This window comes from Otolemur garnettii, unplaced genomic scaffold (assembly GCF_000181295.1).
Source record: "Otolemur garnettii isolate 467f Iridium unplaced genomic scaffold, OtoGar3 scaffold00060, whole genome shotgun sequence".
Taxonomy (NCBI): Eukaryota; Metazoa; Chordata; class Mammalia; order Primates; family Galagidae; genus Otolemur; species Otolemur garnettii.
Genome location: NW_003852455.1, coordinates 1,663,103 through 1,686,327, shown reverse-complemented (window position 1 = coordinate 1,686,327; position 23,225 = coordinate 1,663,103). Strand labels below are relative to the sequence as shown.

Genomic DNA, 23,225 nt, shown 5'->3' with positions numbered 1-23,225 from the left:
TGTTGTTTGGCGGGTCCGGGCTGGGGATTCGAACCCGCCACCTTAGGTGTACGTGGCTGGCGCCTTAGCCAGTTGAGCTATAGGCGCCAAGCCTTAAAATGTTGTTAGTTTCTCATTATCAAGGTAAAAATGATTGCTTTTGTGATAAAATCAGTTATGAAATAAAACAATGCTTAGACAATTGTGAAAATAAAAACTTGCTAAATTACTTGATGCCTCCTTTCATTTCTATTGGAAAATTATACAGAAGATCTCATCGGTAGTAAATAAAGATGGCTTCAGTAGAGAAGCTTTAAACTATAACTACAAGCTTTAAACTACAACAACTCCTGTGTTCTGCCATTGTGCCAGATGTATTATGGACATTGTGGGATAGGAAAATAATCCACAAAGGTCTCAAAGTCTGGGGTGGTTGCTGGGAGAAGAGGCCCATTTCTTTGGGGCTTGGTCTTAGGTTTACCAGAGGGTCAGGTTAAACTAGAAGGAAGTTTTAGGGTCTGAAGTTTTAAGGTTTCCACTATAAACCTCAGTAGCAAAAATAAGAACAGAAAAGAAAATCACACATAATTCCACCACGCTGACACATTAATTGCCTTCATTTTCTCTGTTCACATTTAGTCCTTGATTTTATGCCATCATTTGATGTAGCTATAAATACCGGCTAGTTAAAATGCTGCATTCTTCTTTTCACTCAACATTACATTGTGAACACTTTTGTCTTAGGACTATTTTGGTTACAAGGAACATTTACTCACTCAAGTTAAATTATCTCAGAAAAAAAGGTGTATGTATGTGTGTATATGTGTTTGTGTGTGTGCACACCTAATCTTACAGAAATCCAAGGAAGGGAAATTAAGGCAGCTCAACACAGAAATTGGGGCTAGGACTTGGAAGCCCATCAGCTACTGACGCTGCTGGGCTTAGGGTGGGTGGGATCTCTGCTTATTTCTGCATTTCTGCTCTGCACTTATAAATTCAGCTGTGCATTGCCAATAACAGCCACCACAAACCACCTGACTTTAATAGTTTCAGTGTTTTTTTTTCTAGATTACCTAATGTGCAATACTGATTTTTAAAAAACAGAGTCTTTCTCTGTCATCTAGGCCAGAAGGCAGTGGTGGAGTTGTAACTCACTGCAGCCTTGATCTCCTGGGCTGAAGCATTCTTCCTGCCTCAGCCTCCCAGGTAGCTGGGACTAATGGTGCAACTATTACACCCAGCTAATTCAAATACAGATTTGATCCTTCCAGTTTATCTTTTCCGTTCAGTAAGGCAACAAAAGTCACTAGTTGGCTGTCACTAGTTGAGGTATTCACATCTTGGTCTAATCAAGTGTAGCTAGGGAGGCAGAGAACCCTGCTGTAGACTCTACCCTTAAGGGGTAGAGGCCAGCAAGGATGTGACACTGTCTCAGCAGTGAGTGTGGCTTCACAGTCCTCACAATTACAAAGTTGAATGAATGCATGACATTTCCTCAAAGCTATTTCATAATTTATAACACATACTGTTAGTTTTGGTTTAGCTTCTTTTAATTTGGGGGCTGCTACAAGTGAAACTATGAATATTTTTGTGCATACACACAATATTTTCATCTAGATTGGTGATTTTCAGCCAGTGAGCTGTGAGAGGATCTTAGGGTGTGCCTTAAAAATTTTTAAAGATCATTAATCACATTATTTTCAAAAAGTTCAAAGCATAGTAGGTATATTCTTTCCTTTTATCTTTTTTTAAGTCAATGTAATTTAGTTTATTTATTTATTTTTGAGACAGAGTCTCACTCTGTTACCCTTGTTAGAGGGCTATGGCATCATAACTCACAGCAACCTCAAAATCAGGCTCGGTGCCTGTAGCACAGTGGTTATGGGGCCAGCCACATACACCAAGGGGGCAGGTTCAAACCTGGCCTGGGCCAGCTAACCAACAATGACTACTGTAACAAAAAATAGTCGGGAGTTATGGCAGGTGCCTGTAGCCCCAGCTACTTGGGGGGCTGAGGCAAGAGGTTGAGCCTAAGAGGTTGCGCTTGCTGTGAGCTGTGAGGCCACAGCACCCTATCAAAGGCAAAATAGTAAACTCTGTCTCAAAAAAAAAAAAAGCCTCAAACTCAAGCAATCCTCTCACCTCAGCCTCCTGAGTAGCTGGGACTATAGGCACCTGCCACAATACCTGGCTAGGTTTTCTATTTTTAGTAGAGATGGAGTCTCACTTATTTTGCTTAGGCTGATCTTGAACTCCTGAGCTCAGGCATTCACCCCCTTGGCCTCCCAGAGTGCTGAGGTTAGAGGTGTGAGCCACCAGGCCTGGCCTGATCAACACAATATAAGGGTGCCACAGAAGTGTAACTATAAGTTCAAGTGTGCCATGAGATAAAAAGGTTAAAAAACATTGGTAGACACTCATTACCCACATGCTGCCCTCTGGATTTCCAAAGATCTCTCTCAGGTTCGATTATGCCTGATACCTGCTTTATATGTTCCTTTTGCTTCTTTACATTAAAACTCAAGTCCATCCATCTATCTGTCCAGTCAGTAATTCATTTACATAAGAAATAAATTGAGCCTATGTTGAATAGGGCACTAAAAATCATGCAAAGTATAGTCACTTCCATTGTTTCAACTGTTACCAGGCAGCTGTTAAGAGGAACAGAATCACACCTGGATACCAAGAGATGAAAGACAGCCAGCCAGGCCTGGTGCAGTAGCTCACACCTATAATCCTAGCACTCTGGGAGGCTGAGGTGGGTGGACTGCTTGAGTCCATGAGTTGAGACCAGTCTGAGCAAGAGTGAGACCCCATTTTTAAAAATAGTCAGGCATTATGGCAGGTGCCTGTAGTCCCACCTACTCAGGAGGCTGAGGCAAGAGGATCGATTGAGCCCAAGAGTTTGAGGTTGCTGTGAGCTAGGATACCATAGCACTCTATCCTGGAGCAACAAAGTGAGACTTTGTTTCAAAAAACAAAAAAGAAAGAAAAGAAAACAGACAGCTTAACACCCTCAGGAATAACCGTATTTTAGCAAAGGAGCCACAAGTCATTTGGTGGGGTGGGCTGCGTGATGGGACACAGAGCGCCACACAGCAGGCCGTGCCAGGGAGTGTCTCTTCTCCTTCAGAGAGAAGGAGGACTGCTTTTTGCCTAGCAGTTTTCAGCCTTTTAGAATTTCCAATTAGAAGCTGCATCCTGAGGGCATATTTATTGTGTTAAATGAAATTGTATATATTAAGATACTTAGAATTTACTAAGTATGTAAATTCTACGTACTTAGTATGTAGTAAGGTATGGTGGTTCATGCTTGTAATCCTAGCACTCTGCGAGGCTGAAGGGGATTGATTGCCTGAGCTCAGAAGTTCTAGCCTAGCCTGAGCAAGAGTGAGACCCCCCATCTCTAAAAATAGCTGGGTGTTGTGGTAGGCAATTATAGTCCCAGCTACTTGGGAGGCTGAAGCAAGAGGATCACTTGAGCCCAGGAGTTGGAGGTTGCTGTGAGCTGTGATGCCATAGCGCTCTACCAAGAGTGACAAAGTGAGACTATGTCTCAAAAAAAAGAAAAGATACTTGTAATTTTTGTGACTTTTCATAGAAAGCATGAAAGAGTCCCAGATGCTCAAGGAAGTTAAAATTTTATATTCATGCTTTAAAAAGCAAAAATCTAATCAAATAGCTTAGTTTTCTATTCATTTCCCGAAGCATTAGTAAATTATAAATGTTATGTGAACTAAGTGAAATGGAAAGGTGTGATATTGAGGTCTCTCTCAATACAAAAAACAAAAGAAACAAACCCAAAACCCCAACTAGACCCAAGGTTCTTGGCTCCCCGTTGAGAGGGGAAAGTTAGAACACCCAGAGGTGTAACAGCCTGGGCCTTTGCTTGCCTGTGTTTGGCAGGGGCTGGGACTTGAGTTTCCACAGCGCATCCCCACGCCTCTACTACTGCTTGTCCCACCTTGGATCGTAGTTGCATCTTTACTTGTTTGTCTCTCTCAGGAGACTGTGAACTCCTGTGGAAATAGGGATTCTGTATTTTTCAATGTCTGAAATGCACCTGGACTTCACTAAATATCCATTGAATAAAGGACACACACACACCCATATCTTCTCCCTCATGGATTCTCTTCTTCCTTGCACAGACCCCAGGATGGTCTTTAGTCTGACTCTGAAGACTTCTTGATAATAAAGCAAAAGCTTCAAGGAAACTGCCCAACAGATACTTGAAAATCACAAATAATTCCCCGTAAAGGAGATACGGATATTGGAATGGGGGCACCTGGATTCAGGTCACTGAAAATATGCCTTTGCTATCAGTTTTCTCCTTCTAGAAACAGGATTGTTACCTTTAAACTAGAACAGTTTAATGCTTAGTTTTTTTTTTTTTTAACATAACAGCTTAATGATCAAAGAAACAATAAAAAATCTCCCAACCAAAAAAACAAAACAAAACAAAACAAAACAAAATGCCCTGGTCCAGATGGCTTCACACCAGAATTCTATCAAACTTTCAAAGAAGAGCTTATTCCTATACTGCAGCTTAAGGATTTTTAAGCGTAAGGTTATAATGAAAAAAACAAACCCACAATAATTAATCCAATTTGGAATCTACTGTGAGCCCAGCAGGTCAGCAACACATTTATTATTGGGCTAGCAAGGTAACAGGGTAGGGCTAAGTATTGGGCCAACTTTCCTCCAGCTCCCCTCCACGGGCTTCTGTGGTCACATTTCCCTCTGGTATTTGGGATGGTTTGTTGCAGTCGGTCGGTTTGGGTTTGTCTTTATGAGGGGCAGGTGGGGTGAGGGAAAGCAAAGCAGAAGTAACATGGAGTGGATGCAGCCTGCTTACAGGAAATCAGGGCAGTTCACCTGATCTGTGACAGTCATTTTCTCATGGTCTATGTTATTGGAAGTCAACATATCCTTTAGATAGGTCACCGTTTCTGGAGGGAGATAAGGGTGTCTTCCCAAGATCCAGGCATGCTCCATGTGAAAAAGCCAGATAATTGTGGTGCAGGAGTACACAAGGGCATAGTTCTCGTAGTCAGTGGCCAGGACCCAGTATGGTGATGATGGCGTCCCTGACAGGCAGAGGAAGGCAGCATTAGGAGGGACCAGGGCAAGAGAAAACTCACTTGTAGATCAGTGGTTATCAACTTTAGCTTCACGTGGGAAACATACAGAGACTTTGAAAAATATTCGGCCCCCTTCTTCTCACTCTCCTCTAGATTGGAATTTGGAGGTGGTTAGTACTTTTCTAAGCTCCCTAGTGATTCTAATACATGGCCAGAGTTAAGAACCATCATTATAGTCCTCCTCCCTGGTAGGAGGTAGTCTCCTGGGATAACTGGGGGGTTTGGCTGCCCCCCCTGGACTGACAGGCTGCACTTAACGCCAAAGCACACAGAGGTACCCCTGAGCTAAGTGGAGTCAGGAACAGAGGGCCAGCAGCCCTCAGCTTTCTGGGACTGTTCCACCCAACTTCTTTTAGACGTTGCCTAAGGGAGGAGGCAGAGACCAACTTATTTTTGTTTTTGTATTTTTCTTCCTGTATGATCTTCAAAAAATCTTCTACTTTTAAAAATATGGTAAGCCAGTTGGTAACAGGTTATAAGCTTTTCCTCACAAAGTGCCTATAAAGCTTCATTGATTGACATCCATAAAGTGTAGAAAGCTAAAAATTAAAGGGGTCCTTAAGAGAAGAGATAGAGGATGTACTCTCTTCCCGTGGATTTAGAAATTTCTTCTGTGAATTTGACCTCCACACCCAAGGTCCAAGCCAAGGAAAACTCATGGCCCAGCTTATTAAAGTTAAGAGGAAGATGGACCCAAGTGGGAGAAAGCTGGGTACTGACCCCACAAGCAAGCACACAACACTTGGGCACAGATTCAGTCAGGGGTGATTTGCTTTCCTGGGTTTCAAGCATCCCATCTCTTCCACTCAAAACTAATCCTGGGAGGGGCAGCACCTGTGGCTCAAGGAATAGGGTGCCAGCCCCATATACCGGAGGTGGTAGGTTCAAACATGGCCCTGGCCAAAAACTGCAAAAAAAAACAAAAACAAAACAAAACAAGAAAACTAATCCCTAGAGGGCCAGGCATAGTGGCTCACACCTGTAATCCCGGTCCTTGGGGAGGCCTATGTGGGGGAATTCCTTGAGCCCTGGAATTTGAGGCTGCAGTGAGGTGTAATTTTCCCACTATACTCCTGCCTGAGCAACAGAGCAAGATCCTATCTCTAAAAAAATTAAAAATAAATTAAAAATCATCCTGTGTGCCAAGTCAAACATCAGAAAATCAGAACTCAGCACTCATGAGTGCCCTGAGACACTATGGGACAATGGAGAAGCCTAAAAGGTCTGGTCCAGATGACCACCCAGCAAGTCCACTGTTGGTGCCCTGCCTGCCTGCCTGCCTCATTCATCCCGAGGGCGTGAGTGTTACTGTCCTCATCCATCTGCTCTCTGTACATTTCAGCTGCTCTGCATATACCTAGATGGATTGACAACTCTTCACCACTGAGTGATTTGGGGAAAATAAGTTTCCTGCCTCTTCTGGCGGCAGCAGCAAGTCCCACCTGCACACATGCAGGCATCCACGTTCTGTCTTCCTCTCACGGGGTCTAGCTCTTGAGAATTAATTTACCCAGATATTTCCTCTTAGTACAGAAAACTTCCATCTTTCTCTCCTTATTAGAAAACTTTGACAATCTCCTATTGCTTATAGAAGAAACTCCAAAGCAAACACGGAATCCCTCCAACCAGAACAAATCTCTCCCTCTTCACCTTCCCCAGGCCGCAGCTCCTGCTTCTCTTAGCTCTTGCCTCAGGTTTCCTTAGGAAGATCGTGCTCACAATATTTAACCTTCACTCCCATCCCTATCCCTGATCTGTGTCATGGGAAAAATACTCAGTTGAGAGTCTGGAGACCTAAGATTAGGTCCCCAACTTTCTCTCTAATTAGTTCAATGACTGCCTACATCACCCAGGCCTGATGCACTTCGATTTCCTTCTTTGTAAAAATAACAAGAGAAATTAACGTGTACAAAGCCCTTTGCAGTTATAGAGCGTGTGTTATTTAGTTTATCTTTCTCATGCTGGCTGTTATCCCCGGTTTGTGCCTATAGTTATATGCATGGGAAGAGCTGTTTTCTCCTCCCAGCATTCCTTTCTTAGTCTGCAAAGTAAAAACTTCTCTTTGTCCCACTCTAGGGACTGGTATGGGGTGGAGGAATGACCGAGGTAGGGCAGTAACGATGTGTTTTGCAACTACTGACTTCGGTGTCTGCCCTCCAGGTGGGGAGAGGGGCTCTCAAGCACTTTCAGTGCTAGGGAACCTCATGGTTCTGAGCTGAATTCTCCAGTGTACCTACAGCAGCAATAAAACTAAGATTTGCTGATTTCTCTGTTGACTGTGCCCATCTTCAGTTAGTCGAGAACTTAGAGGGCAAGTGTCTGTGATTAAATATCTCAAGATGCACAACAACGTGGCTAGAAAGTGGCTAAGTCTGGACTTGAACTCAGAAGCCCGGATGCTTGTGGTCTCACATCTGCAGGCTTTTGCACATCCTGCTAGTTGCTATGCTAACACCCGCTAATTTGGGGGGCCTCAGTTTTCTCTGGGAAACAAAACTGGATTGGGTTTTCTATGGGCTCATGGCCTATGTGCTCCTATTGTGCTCTACCTACTGAAACCCTAACTGTAGTTTCATAGAAAATTGCCTGTTTGCTTGTCAGTATCCACAGGAACGTTAAGCTCTCCAAGAACAAAGGCCAGCTCTGTCTTGCCCACCGTTGCAGCCCAGTGAGTGACATGTAGTATGTGCTTAAAGTAATTATGTATTCAGCCATTACAGAGACATTCATCTGTGACAACAGTACCCCAGTCCAGGGCTCTTGCCTTCAGTTTTTATATCCCCTGTCCCTGAATCCTTATGAGATAAGTGGACACTTACACCAGAAAAACTTCACCCCCAGCTTGGCGGGCTCTGTGAGGTTAACCTGGGTGGCTTCACCTTCAATTTGGTTCACGGTTCCATCCTGCCTGCAGTGAGTAACACAAAAAAAGGAAAAAAACAACACAGAGAAGAGAGAATAAAAACAATGATTCAAAGCCAAAAATCAATGGAAATCAAGATTTGTGGCACTAAGAACCAGTGGCCAACACTGATTTCTGGTGAGAGGCTCTCAAAGGCAGGCCAGACCCTAGGTCCACTCCCTGCCCTTCCTATCATGACTGTCTCGGAGACCAAGCTAAGGAAGTCAGCTGTAAGGGGATGAGAAGCAGCCACTGAAATGTCCCAGGGTTGGATAAGATTCTAGGCCCTGTACATCAACACTGTTTCTTGGATATCTGTAGTTCCCTGAACGGCTATTTCTTGCTCCTAAGTTCCAAAGAGAGAGGGAGTAAATGAGAAGGGAAAAACAAACAAGACAACCCAGTACACCAAGAAGATTCACTTCTTTAAAAATGAGAAGGGACCAAAGGAACAAAGAAGGATGGACTTGATCATTGAAAAGAGTGCAAAGCAGGGAGTCTGGAGACCTGAAAGTTCTCCCTTCTTTGGGCCTCAGTGATGTTGTGTGACTTCATCTGTCTCTTTAAGGGGCTTGAGCTCTGAGACACCTTCCAGTCAGCAAGAGTCTGAGTCTGATTTTGACATAGGCCAGGTAAAAGCATGCAGTGAGGGAAATTTACCTATCTCAGTGATTCTCAGGTATGCCTACATCTCAGAGACATTAAATGTGAAGGAATACACCTCTTACAATTGATGCCAATTCAATTATAATTAGCAGTGCCAATTCTTTCTTAGCAGCATACAGGTATGTCCTAAAAGTGGTGGTCTTAGATTGGATACTAAGAACGTAATATTTTCACCCCCTTGAACGGGCCTGGCCCCATTTCTGGATAACTCCCAATAACCCATGAACAGGGGAGGAAGGGAAAGGCCTGGGGAAGGAGGCACCAAAGGGATGGTCCTCAGGCATCAGGGTGCTCCCCTTAGGAAACCAACAAAGGAGCTGTTTGTCCTTCAGTCCTCAAGGGGGCAGGCAAACTAAAAGTAAAGCAACAGTATGTGTTAGAAAGTCAGCAGGTCAATGCTATGGTTGTTGGTGATGGATTTCCTAGAAACCAGACAATAAGCAAAAGGTATGGGAGGTTGGAAAATGTCCTCTGATGATCCCAGTTACATCCTCTATTTATTACTGTGGAGGGCTAGAGGCCCTGCACTCTTACCTGGATCCCAGACCGCTGGGAAGACGGCCTGTTTCTATCTGCATACATTAACTCGACAACAAACCAATCTCTTCTCAACAGAGTCTTCATTCTCACCAGCATTAGCATTTTTCCCCAGGACAGTTTGCAAAACGTCAGTCTCTGACCATGAATTTACAGCATGTTTATGGAAAAATACATTTGTATTTTCAAGGGTAGCAGCAGGTTAACAATGGTAGATAATATTTATTAAATCAACACTGCACGCCAAATCTCATTTAAGGCTCAGACAGCCTTAATGTGGAGGTAGGTTCTATTATTATCACCAGTTTTACAGGTGAAGAAACTGAGGCTTGAAGAGTTATAATAACTAACCTAAGATCACTTGGTAAGTGGTAGAACCAGGATATGAAACAAGGCAGCATAACTCCAAAGCCTGAGCCCTTCAGCTCACAGCCCTCTGTTAGCTGTTTTGCTCTCAAATTCTCTGATGTTGGCTGAGCCTAATCTCCTGTCCGACTCCCTGCTGTCCTGTTCTCCACTCATTCTACAGTCTTCTGGAAGGAGGAACTATACCATTTTCCTGAATTAACAAATGATTTTCTGTGTGTTATTGTGTCTTAAACAGGTGTACTCCTAGAGGTAGAGCCACCTAATAATACCCCAAATGCAGTTAACACATTGCCGACTGGTCACGAGTTCCCCGGTAACATGGATAGTTTCTGTGTAAAGTTGCCGGTCAACAAAGTGTTAACATAGCAGCTGTTCCCTGATTTATTTCGCTCCCTCTCAATACCCAGTTGTCCCAAATTCAGCTGATTTTATTCTTTCTCCCCGCCTCATCTCTCAGCTGTTTATAATATAGAATCACTTAGCTTAGAATCACAGCTTATAGAATCACAGCTTAACACATTGTTGACTGGCAATTTTATGCAGAAGCTATCGAGGTTACCCGTCAGCAATGTGTTAAAGGGGGCTCGTGGCCAACTTCAAAGGAGGGGCAGGAGAATCTCCTGGGTTTTAGGATCTGTGCCATTGATTCTCGGTCATAGAATGGGACAAAATATTTGAAATGAGGTTATTACAACTTTGGGGCCTCCAAAATTCCTGTGAGATCTAAGTGTCTGCACCTCAATTCCCGGAGCTTTTCTCTGGGGTTCTGAAATGAGCTGGATCTTTCCTTAGAGACCTTAAAGATTCTTGTTTTGTTTTTCTGGCTTATCCAGGGAGTCTACCCAGTGGGTTTTGACCCACGAAAACAGTAATCGATGTTGGGCTAACCATAGAAAGCCCCTCTGTAGTTGTTTTCTTGGAGTTGAATAGTTCCCACATCCTGTAGGGAACAGAAGGACAGCCCTTTACCTTTCTGTAATGATGTTAATAATAGTACCGATCTCACGGTTCTTATGGGGAGTTAAATGAATGCATATTGATTTATGCATACACATGTATAGGCATACATATATCGAATAGCGCCTTGCAAATAGAAAATGTGTAATAAACATTAGTTACTGTTGTTTGTTGCTGCTGTTACCTTTGTCCATGGAGGGGGAATAGGAAGGAGCTCTTCCTGGGGCTTTCTTTATGTTTGCTTTCCCAAGGGTAAATTTTTAAATATCAACATTAGAAGCCCTCAGTAATACTTCTGTACCATATCCTGTTAACATAACCTACAGCATGAATGAATGCTTTTGATTCTTGCTTAAAAATAAAAGGAATTTTCTAATAGGTGAAGCTGCCTAGATATAGAATAGACCATTGTGGAAGGCGATGTAGCCCCTGTTCCTGACAGTGTTCAAGCAAAGCTGGATGCCTGTGTCAGAAGACAAGAGCTCTGTCAGTTTGGGTTACTGTTGAGGCCCTACTGCCTTCCACAGGGTCTGGTATACAATAGGTGCTCAGCAAGCAGTTATGGAAATGCATGTGTGTGTGTTCTCTCCTTGCCAGCCCTGCCTGCCACAAGCATTCTCTCAGTCCTGCTGTGAGCAGGCAGTCCAGGCAGGCAGCAGTGTTCCCCTCCTCCCCAGCCAGGCTGCCGGACATGCAGGCGCCCCAGGTCAGCACTCAGCAGGCCTGGCCCCGGATGGGCATGGCCACTCACCTCAACTCCTTATTTATCACTTTGATGTTTCCATTTTCCATTAGCGAGTAGTTGGCCTGGATGCAGCTTCCTTTCTCAAAGCTCACTGGGATCTTCTCAATTTCATACCATTTTCCCAGATACTGTAGAGACAAAAACAAGCAGAGCAGAACCCTGTGGTTCTCTAGGGACCTGTGAAATCTTCCCCATTGTCTTTCAGAAGCAGAGCCCTTTCCTGGGGAAACCAGGCAGAATGGGCCTCATTGTCCCCAGTGGCAACTGAGCAAGATACTGATTCCGGTGAGAATAAGTGCACTGGACGTGTGGGCACCGGGCGGCGAGGGCTACATTCTACTCCTAATGTACTCTTTATTTAGACAACACGCTCTCAGTGTTCTATCTAGCCAGAAACTGCGAAATTCTAGACCTTTAAAAGGAGGAGGTGATGTAAAGAACCTTTCATCTCAAACATTTTACCATTCGACAAGGCATCTTTGAGTCTTGTGCAAAGTCAGATATGTTCACTGTGGAGTGCTAGGACTCCAGAGAGGGTTGGACTTTCCTCATATGACCCCACACAGGAAGCTGGTCACAAAGGCTTTGGGAGGTGATGGGGATTTAGAAGAATTGTTCCATTCTCTCTCCAGGGGCTGGCCCGTGCTCCATACTTCTGGTGTATAGCGTCAACTTGTAAGGAAGCTGCTTCTGTGCTGGTGAGGGTGAGGGGGACATAGGCACTCTCAGACTTCCAAACATACCTCACATGAGGCAGAGTGTGGTGGCTCACACCTGTAATCCTAGCACTCTGAGAGGCTGAGGCAGGTGGATTGCCCTGAGCTCAGAAGTGAGACCAGCCTGAGCCAGAGTGAGACCCCATCTCTACAAAAAAAAAGACTGGGCTTGTGGCTGGTGCCTATAGTCCCAGCTACTTGGGAGGCTAAGGCAAGAGAATCACTTAAGCCGAGAGTTGGAGGTTACTGTAAGCTATGATGTCATAGCACTCTACCGAGGGCCACAAAGTGAGACTCTGTCTCAATAAATTATAAATACACCTTACATGAGCACTAGACTAGTTTACAACCTCTGTGGAGGGCAGCTGGGCACCATCTAGCAAAGCTAAAATTACATATGCTCTTTGGCTCTGAAATTTCACTTCTGATAATGCAGCCTCCTGACAGAAGAAATGGTGTATGTATAAGGGTATTCGTGGCAATATTTTTTTATATACTAATAATAAAAGGAGAAAACCTAAGTCAGTGTTATTAGTAAGGGGCTGGGTAAATAAATGATGGCATATCCATGCAAGGGAATTTTGTGCATCCTCTTTGAAAAGAGTGTTATGCAATTATCTGTAAGATATAGTTAATGAAAAAAGAGCCAGGTACACAACAGAATATATATTAAGCTCCCTTTTGTGTTTCCCTGGGAAAATGGTTACTATGTTGGCTTTCTGTTGCTGTTATAACAATTCACCACAAGCTTAAAAGAGCACAGATTTACTACCTTGCAGTTCTCTAAGTCTAAAGTCCAATGTGGGTCTCACTAAGCTAAAATCAAGTATTGGTTACATTCCTTTCTGGAAGCCCTGGGGGAGAATCTATTTTCTTGACTTTTCCAAGTTTTAGAGGCCACCTGTATTCTTTGGCTTGGGATCTCCTTCCTTCATTTTCAAAGCTAGCAAAAGATAGCCGAATCCTTCTCACATTGCATATCTCTGTCACTTATCCCATCATGAAACCTCTCTCTCCGGCTCGGCGCCTGTGGCTCAAGTGGCTAAGGTGCCAGCCACATACACCAAAGGTTGCGGGCCCAGCCTGGGCTGCCAAACAACAATGATGGCCGCAACTAAAAAAAAAAAAAAAACAGGCGATGGGCGTTGTGGCGGGCGCCTGTGGTCCCAGCTCCTTGGGAGGCTGAGGCAGGGGACTCGCTTGAGCCCAGGAGTTGGAGGTTGCTGTGAGTTGTGATGCCACAGCACTCTACCCAGTGGGACAGCTTGAGGCTCTGTCTCAAAAAAGAAGAAACCTCTCTCTCTGACCGAGGTGGGGAAAGAATTTCTGCTTTTAAGGACTTGCATGATTAGATTGAGGCCACCTGAATAATCCAGAGACTCCAGGCTAATCTGGTTATCTCAAGGGTCCATAGTTTAACTACACCTGCAAAATTCCTTTTTCATGTAAAGTAATGTTCACGGGTCTCACAGATTAGGGCATGGTAACTTTAGAAGCCATTATTCTGCTTACCTCAGTTATATATGTATTTGCTTATATATGTATACAGTATCGCCAAAAAAGATACACGATAACTCTTTTTACTTGTTACTGCTGGGGATGGAAACTGAGACACAGAGTTAAGAGCAAAACTTTTCATTGTATATTCTATTGTACCTCTAGAATGTTGAACCATGTGACTATATTTACCTAGTCAAATTATTAATTGAAATTATCTTAGAAATTTAAAAATGTATTTCTCAACAACATAGAGATACGCTCACTTTCAAAGAGCTGGAACTTGGAAGGAGAGCATACTGCAAACAGGTGGCAGTATTGCTTCAGTCATATGGCTCCCTGCCCAAATGTACACCCACATTTATGACCAGAAATTTTCCACTCATTTATTAAAGCACAACTTTCAGTTAAAACCAGTGAGCTTTATAGTCATTTAAAGCACCAAAAATAAGATTAGGCCTGGCATGATGGCTCACTTCTGTAATCCTAGCACTCTGGGAGGCTGAGACAGGTGGATTGCTTGAGCCCAGGAGCTAGAGACCAGCCTGAGGAAGAGGGAGACCCTCTCTCTATAAATAGCCAGGCCTTGTGGTGGGTGCCTGAAGTCCTAGCTATGCAGGAGGTTGAGTTAAGAGAAATCACTTGAGCCCAAGAGTTTGGGGTTGCTGTGAGCTGCGATGATGCCTCAGCACTCTACCCAGGGCGACAGATTGAGACTATGTCTCAAAAAAAAAAAAAAAATTAAAAAAAAGAGTAAGGTTAAAGGCTAACTGGTTTCATAGACATTCTCAGAGAAAGCTCCATTTAATATAGTACATTTAAAATAGTTCTATTATTGTTTAAATGACTTCAGTGCTCCACAATTAAAACTCAGGAAGCTTAATTTTCCAAAAAAGAGGAAAATCACAGGTAGAAGATTGATTTTCATGTCATGCTCCCTCATGATCTCATTATTTTTATGAAGGCCTCTTAATCTTCTCAGGTCTCAATTTCTCTACATTAACAGAATTCAATGTTTAAAAAGAGTCCTAAAAAGGAAGAGATACTATTATTAATATATCTCTTTGCAAATGACATAAAATATTCTAAGGACTCTAAAATGAAAACAAAAACTATTAGGTCTCATGAGTTTAGCAAGGTTAAAACATACAAGATTAATATATAAAAATCAAATGTATTTCTATGCTTAGAAGGAACAATTTGCAAATGAAATTAAGAAAATTTCATTAACAATAGCATCAAAAGAAGAACATATGTAGGAATAAATTTAACTGAAGAAATGCAAAACTGAAACTGTGAAAACTAGAAAATATTGTTGGAAAAAATTAGAGCAGACCTAAGTAAATAGAAAAATATCCTATGTTAACAAATTGGAAACAATGTTGCTAAGATGGCAGTCTGCTTAATTGAGCTTCAGATTCAATTCAGTCTCTATCAAAATTCTAACTGGTTTCACTGCAGAAATTGACAAGTTCATTCTATAGTTCATGCAAGAACATAATGGATATAGGATAGCCAGAAGAATAAAGTTGGGGTACTAATACATTCTGATTTCAAAACTTGCCTCAAAGCTATAGTAGTCAAGACTGTAATACTGGCATCAGGGGAATGGGTGGAGGGAGGGGGATTGGAGGGATCACTTCTGAGGTTTATCTTACAAGGGTATAAGTGAATCTTTCTAAGAGTAGAATGTGAACGTTTTAAAACAATAACTAAGAAAATGACATGAAGGCTATGTTAACCAGTTTAATGGAAGTGTTTCAGATTGTGTGTGAAAACCCCACACTGTACCCCAGAAGTGCATTAATGTACATAGTTACCATTCAATTAAAAAAAATACTGGCATCAGTATAGATGTATAGATCAATAGAATAGAATTGAGAGTCCAGAAATAGACTCTCACATATACAGTCAATTGATTTTCCATAAGAATGCCAAGACTATTCAATGGGGAAAGGACTATCTTTTCAACAAATGGTGCTGGAACAACTGGATATCCACATGCAAAAGAATGATGCTTATATACACAATTTAATTTAAAAGAGATCAAACACTTAAGTGTAAGAACTGAAAATATGAAACTCTTCAAAGAAAATATAGGAGTAAATTGGGTGGCACCTCTGGCTCAGTGAGTAGGGCATCGGCCCTATATACTGAAGTTGGTGGGTTTGAACCCAGCCCTGGCCAAACTGCAACAAAAAAATTGCCAGGTGTTCTGGTGGGCACCTGTAGTCCCAGCTATTTGGGAGGCTGAGGCAGGAGAATAGCTTAAGCCTAGAAGTTGGAGGTTGCTGTGAGCTGTGACGCCATAGCACTCTACCTAGGGTGATAAAGTGAGACTCTATCTCTAAAAAAAAAAAATATATATATATATATATATATGTATGTGAGTAAATCTTTATAATATTGTATTAGGCAATGTATTTTGTTTAAGTATGCCACCAAAAACACAAGCAACAACAGGAAAAAGTTGACAAATTGAACTTCATCAATATTAAAAATTTGTGCTTCAAAGGGCACATCAATAAAGTGAAAAAAAATTCCACAAAATGGGAGAAAATAACTGCAAATCATATATCTGTAAGGGACTTGTGTCAAAATATAGAAAGAACTCTTACATTCCAATAATTTAAAAACCTCAGTTTAAAAGTAGGCAAGAGATTTGAATAGAAGATATACAATGAAGATATACAAATGACCAATAACCACGTGAAAATATGATAAATATCATAGTCATTAGGGAAATGCAAACTAAAATTAGAGGGCCAGGTACAGACTCATGTCTGTAATCCCAGCACTTTGGAAGGCCAAGGGAGGAGGATTCCTTTGAGACCACTCTGGGCAACATAGAGAGACTCTGATTCTATAGAAAATTAAAAAGTTATCTGAGAGTGGTGGCGGATGCCTACAGACCCAGCTGCTCAAGAGGCTGAGACAAGAGGATTGCTTGAGCCCTAAGTTTAAAGCTGCAGTGAGGAATAGACCCCTCTTGCTCTATTGCTCAGGCTAGAGTACAATGGCATACTACACTCTAGCCTGGGCAATAGAGCAAAACCCTGTTATAAAAACAAAATTAAAAAAAAAAAATTCCAAGTAGTCCCATGAGCATTTAAAAAAAAAAAAAAAGAACCCATAATGAGAAACCACTTGGCACACACTAAAAATGACTATAATAAAAAAGACAACAACAACAAGTTTGGGTAAACATATGGAGAAATTGGAATTGGACAGTGCTGGTGGGCATGTAAGAGGTACAGCTCTTTTGGAAGCTTCTAGCTCCCCACCTGAGACCCTGTTCTCCCCTCTCCATGGGTGCTCCCAATGGCCTGCTGTTATCCAGCTATGGGACAATCTGGGGCACATTCATGCCTTTCCTCAGAGGACCACACCAGGATTGAACCCCATTGTTGGTGGGGTAAACTCCTCATGAGCACCCCTTTATTGCTTCTCTAACTCCTTGGTCTCATTTTCCCATGTACCCATTTGTGCTTTCTGGAATCATCTTCCAAAAAATCTCTGCCCCTGCCCTTGTCTCGGAGTATATTAATACTTTGGGGAAACCCCATGTAAGATAAGTAGTTGTCCCAAGGCTTGCTGTGAAGATGTAAAAAAATATTAAAACTGAACTTGGGTGGCACCTGTGGCTCAAAGAGTAGGGCGCCGGCCCCATATACCGGGGGCGGTGGGTTCAAGCCCGGCCTCCGCCAAAACTGTAAAACTGAACCTTGTAGAGTACTTATCCAAACCATGTCCAGCAAAACTAACGGGAGCTTAGCCTTCATCACACCTTATTCACATCAAAATTCTCCTGCACAGATGGAGTCGGGCATTGTCCGAGATGAAAAGTTTGTCCCTCTGCTACGGCGACCAGGCCAGCCAGCACGGAAAGCAGCAACAGCATCATCGCCATCTAGAGGTGGCTGTAGAGGGGACCTGGAGGTGGGAGAAACAAAGCCGCTGTGGTCATAGTTGAGCCTCTTAAAGACACAAAATCAAAGGGTAGATTCCTGCACTGGCGGGGTCCTCTGCGGGCAGCTCCCCAGGCTGGATGGACCCCTCATCCTTCAGTGGACATCTGATCGCCAGTGCTGCCGTGAGCCCTTCCTCGGAGCCACTATGTCTCTGGTGGGCACCCTCCGCCTGATATTAGAGTTGCTTCAATTGATTTTGCACCCCAGCCTGCTCCTGCTTTTGCATTTCCCAAGGGTGGGCCCCGTCTCCTCGGATCACCCCCAGGACCTCCAAGTGTCAGACTCAGTAGATACTTGTCAAATGAACAGAAACAATGTGGCCGGTGCCAGACACAGCGAGAGAATGAAGCCTTTAGCAAACTGCGAAAGGTAAAAGCAAAACCAAACCAAACCAAAACCATGCACATCATTTAGTGTCCCCTGAGATTCACAAGGGAAGTGCTCCCTCTTGCTGGGCTGTCCCACCAACCCAAGAGTGGGCCTGAAAAACCTAACTTGCCGGCCACTGTAAGGTTACCCCAGCTGAGTTCGAATTCTGGCTCTGCCACATATAAGGTAGGAGAATTAAATTTGCCAGCTCATCCTAGAAAAATTGCTACATACCTCATTGCTGAATATTGCTACAGTCACCTTTGAAGTACTGCCCTTGGGAAGCTATGCACTGATGCCAGTGCCTAGTCCACCCTTTGAAGCAATTTCGGAGCTCTTTTTCTGGAAAGATCATCAGAGCTGTTGTCCTATGATGGTCAGACAATTAAGGTCGCAAACTCATTCTAGTAAAAGTGCTACATTCCTAGTGATATTCAGCAATGAAGTATGTAGCACCTTTCTAGGATGAGTTTTTGAACTTAATTGTATGACCTCGTACTAAGTACATAAACTAATTTATGCCTTAGTTTCTTTGTCATTAAGTGGGAATAATAATCATACACATATCATAAATTTTTAAGAGAATTAAATGAGATAACACAGAGAGTACTTAAAGCAGTGTCTGACACAGAGTAAATGCTCAATAAATGCTAGTTATTGTTATAAAAAGCAGAAACAGGTGGCTCAGTGCCCATGGCACAGTGGTTACAGCACCAGCCACATGCACCTAGGCTGGCAGGTTTGAACCAGGCCCTGGCCAGCTAAACAACAATGACAACTGCAACAAAAAATAGCCGGCATTGTGGAGGGTGCCTGTAGTCCCAGTTAATTGGGAGGCTGAGGCAGGAGAATCAGTTGGGCCCAAGAGTTTGAGGTTGCTGTGAGCTGTGATGCCACAGCACTCTACTGAGGGTGACATAGTAAGACTCTGTCAAAAAAAAAAAAAGAGCAGAAACAGGTGATTATATTAATATTTCCCAAATTTCTGTTTACTGATGATGTGCATTTAACTAGAGAAGGACTGTCAGCTCATGTGTAACTATACAGTAAGCATTTCTTTTTTTTTTGAGACAGAGTCTCAAGCTATCACCCTTGGTAGACAGGGTAGAGTGCTGTGCCGTCACAGCTCACAGCAACCTCGAACTCTTGGGCTTAAGTGATTCTCTTGCCTCACCCTTCCAGGTAGCTGGGACTATAGGCTATTTTTTTTTTTTCAGTTGTCATTGTTGTTTTAGCTGTTTTAGTTTGAACTCACCAGCCTTGGTGCATGTGGCCGGGGCTGTACCTACTGAGCTATAGGCACCACCTCTACAGTAAGCATTTCAATCCCGAGGACCCTTTGGCAGCAGAGGCTGGCCTGGGAGGGCAGTCAGTGAAGGCGGCGGTGGGAGGCTGTGCTGGTGTAGGTTCTGGGTGCTCTGATCTCCTCCCTGCTTCTGTCACTGACTTGATTTTAGTGCATTCCTTTCCTTGTGACTCTTGCCTGCTGCTTCACATGAGCTATTTCCAGCTCCTTGCCTTTCTCCCTGTGATAAAGATGACTGATGTGATGCAAGCAAAATGTTCTCAGATCTGAGAATTTAAAAGGATGTGTCATTATAAGAATAATTATAACCGCTTTATTATGAGTCTCTAAGCCTCTAAGTAACTTTTAATAATCAATAGCTTTTCTTCTGGAGGTTTCATTGTCTGGTTTTCAAAAGAACAGTTATGTAACGAATGAAAGCTACCAGCTGGGGTTGCTGAGGGAGGGTATGGTTCTGAGCCCCTGGTGGCCTGTGGTGGGACCACCTTCCTTAGTTTTTGAGGCTCCATTTTCCATCAACATTTCCACCATGTAAACAATTGTTTTTATTGGGGGTTTTTTGTTTGTTTTTTTTTGAGACAGAATCTCACTCTGTGCCCTGGGTAGATTGCCGTGGTATCATAGCTCACAGCACCCTCAAACTCCTATATTCAAACGATCCTCCTGCCTCAGCCTCCTGAGCAGCTGGGACTGCAGGAACCTGCCACAATACCTGGCTAGATTTTTCTATTTTTAGTAGAGATGGAGTCTCACTCTTGCTCAGGCTGATCTCCAATTCCTGAGTTGAAGCAATCCACCCACCTAGGCCTCCCAGAGTGCTAGGATTACAGGCATGAGCCATTGTGTCCAACCACATTTGTTTTTTAACTTTTTAGGGGATGATGGATTTATTGAAATGCAGCCTAAACCTACAAACATTTGCATCTATTTTCAAGAGATTCTTAGAACCTGTGGAGCCCTACTCAGTAGGCCCAAGCTAAGTGCCTTGCCCAGAGGATCTAACCTCAAAGAATAGCCATATGTTATGCATATTCTACAAGGTCTCTGAACCTGGAACAGACCTTAGAGGTCATCTGTCCAAACCTATTCCCCAGGTGTACCGATGAGGAAGCTGAGGCCCAGAAGGGAGCAGAAGCCTTGGCCCATCCCTAGCTCCCCGTCTACAGCGCTCTGAGCTGTGCTTCCCCTGTGCACCCCTTGGTTGCCTTTCAATAAACACCTGCCTCTGTGACCTGGTGAGTTTCACTTTACCCATGACAGGTATGACAAAAGTCAGTTCCACATTGTGCCCTGATGAAAGTCTCATTACAAAGCATTCTCTTGTGGGCTGAAATGTATTTTTTAGTTCTGTGGGAGGATTTCAGAACAAGATTAATTGCCCCTGATTGCATCTCTTCCAAAGATGCTTCTGTGCTGCAGTAGTTTTATTCTTATGGTTTAAGTTCCCTGTGAGGGAAGGGGTGGATGGCATCCATAATATCTTCCAATGCCCCTTCCATTCTGGCTTACCCAACACTTACCGAGCACATTATTGACATATACTTATGAACTTGGGTAAAATATGAATTATGTATGACATATATTTTTGCATCTTTTTGATACCAATAGGAAGACTGTACTAGTGAAAAGTTTAAATACTTTAGAAGGAAATATAACTTAAATATTATTTTAACTAAATATTAAATAACTTAAATGTAACCTTACTATGACAGGCCATCCTCTCTGGGCCAGGTGCTGACTGCAACTCACTGCTCACACTCACTCATCGAACTCACCTCCCAGAGAACCCCCGGCCTCACAATTTTAAGTGTGTTGTGCACTCAGTCTCCACAGCATCTCATCTGGAAGCGACAATGCTGACATTTTGTACTCAATGAAGTTAATTCACCCTTGTTTTCTTCCTGGTAAGAATTTAATCCCAGGTCTCCCAAGAGCCTGTGCTCTTGGTGCCTGGGAGCTACTGTGAACACAGTCCCTGACATCAAATAGCTGCAGAACATTAAGGACTAGATTTCAAGATTTCACATGATAAAATAAAATACATTTCTAAAATAGGTTTTAAATGTCCATTTAGTTATTGAATATAACAAGAAACTTATCTTCTGAAGACAATATTTTTATGCCATATTACTAAATGTACTTTCTATTCATACGATTAAATCCAGTTTTCAGGCAATTTTAGTGTAATGCACAAGTGGATAACTCCATGAAAATTTATCTAGTGCAATATTGGTACATAGAAAATTTCCTCATTGTCTTATTTAGTAAGGGGAGGAAATAGTTTAAGCAAAAGACTTGGGATGAGTCAACTTTTGGGTTTAATTTTATGGTCGGCCTGAGGCTTAAAGTCTCTGAACCTGTTTTCTCACCTGAAGAATGGCTCTGATAATGCCTGTCTTGTAAATTTGTTTGAGGATAAATGAGACCAAGTCTGTAAATCCACCAGCACAATCCCTCAATCAGTGGTAGTTGTTATATTTAGCTGAAGAGAGGTAATGGAAAGCCAAGATTGCCTCTATTTTAAGCATTACTTATTACAAGTGAACATTAAAACTACAGTACATACCTTGTTTTTATCAAGATGAAAGCAGTTTCCACATGCAAAATCATCCAATTTGAGATGCTTTGGTGGCTGGTTTCTCCCAAGCTACTTTATAAGCTCCATCGGGTCATTAACGATTAATTTTCATGTATGCCACACCCCTCCAGTTCAGGAAGGCTGACCTAAAAGCTCAGCTCTGTACCAAACACAAAGATGGAATGTTGTGTCCATCCTCCTCCCCTGATTTCCTTCACAGCTGTGCCCTGAAGAAGAAACAAGGAGATATTGTTTTGTGTGTGAGAGAGAGAAAGAGAGACAAAGTCCATTTTCATTCAAAACATCTTTTTTGCTATGTGGATTTTCTAATTTAATTTTTTAGTTAGAATGTACTTTTTAGTTCCAACGAGATGTGTTGCAATATGTTTTCTAACATCTGGTATTTATTTTTCATTTTTGTGTAAATGAAAAATCAACAAGCCCATTTCCTGGAATGGGGAGGGGCACTCTGCCCCATGTGTTTCTGGCCTAGCATGTGGCTCAGGGATCAGAGTTGGCTTTCTCCATGATCCTGGGTAGGGCCTCCCTTCTCTGAACCTCAGTATCCCCATTAGGAAGTAGAATGCCATTTCTATTTCCACCGGAGCTGGGTGTGTGAGGGAAATAACCAGTTCTGTAACAGTGGGGGCTGAAAGGTGAGAATGCCAGAGGTGTTTTCTGCAGCCCCCCTCTGTTTCCTGGGACCCTCCCAGCTACACCTTCTAGGCCACCTGTTGCTGCTTGGTGGTGGGAGAATGGAGTGCAGATTAAAACCCATGGGTACTTCTTCTGGTCCAGCCTCCTCTCTGCTTGTGGAATGAACAACTTAGATTCTTGTGAATGGGATTTTATACCTTTTGATAGGCAGGAGGCATTTTTATTTTATTTTAGCAGCATTTAAGTAAGGCGGTACCTTTGTAATAGACTTAGATCCCTAAATGAAATTTATTACCAAATATGTAAGCAATAGAGAGAAATTTATGGCACTGGGCCTTATAAACATTAAAACAACAACAGTAAATCCTTAATATACCAAATGTTGAGAGCTCTGTCTTTGGAATGTTCTTTACCTTGTCAGAAAAATAAAGAATTCACATTCCTGCTCAGGGCTGCAGGAATGCCCTCCCCTCGGAACTGTACATGGCTCCCACCCATTCCAGATCCCTGCTCGAATAGCACTTTTCCTTAAGAGGCTTTCCTGCTATTTCAAAAACAGCACTCTTCTCTTGTCACTGTTACCTTCCCTGCTTCTTTAGCTCCTCATTATTATATATATTATACACCTGAAATTGTATCCTTTTAAACTATATTTTCTTGCCTGGTGTGTTTTTCTCACCAGGACATAAGCTTCATGGGTATAAGAATCTGTCTCATTGACTCACTGTTGTACCCAGTGGCTATAGCACATAATAAATGCTCAGTAAATGCTTTGTAGGTGTGTAGTCAGTGGCTAAGGTGCCAGCCACATACACTGGAGCTGGCGGTTCGAATC

General features: G+C 42.7%; 1 protein-coding gene across 1 annotated transcript; it reads right to left on the bottom strand.

Annotated features, from left to right (window-relative positions):
- Positions 1–4,597: 4,597 nt before the first annotated feature.
- On the bottom strand, positions 4,598–21,888 carry APOD (apolipoprotein D). Its single transcript, XM_003792684.2, has 5 exons — positions 21,722–21,888; positions 17,297–17,442; positions 11,303–11,424; positions 7,940–8,028; positions 4,598–5,066 (listed from the first exon to the last, which is right to left on the bottom strand). Exons 2-5 carry the CDS (start codon positions 17,417–17,419, stop codon positions 4,831–4,833), a joined length of 570 nt encoding a protein of 189 aa, XP_003792732.1. The 5' UTR covers positions 17,420–17,442; positions 21,722–21,888; the 3' UTR covers positions 4,598–4,830.
- Positions 21,889–23,225: the final 1,337 nt, after the last annotated feature.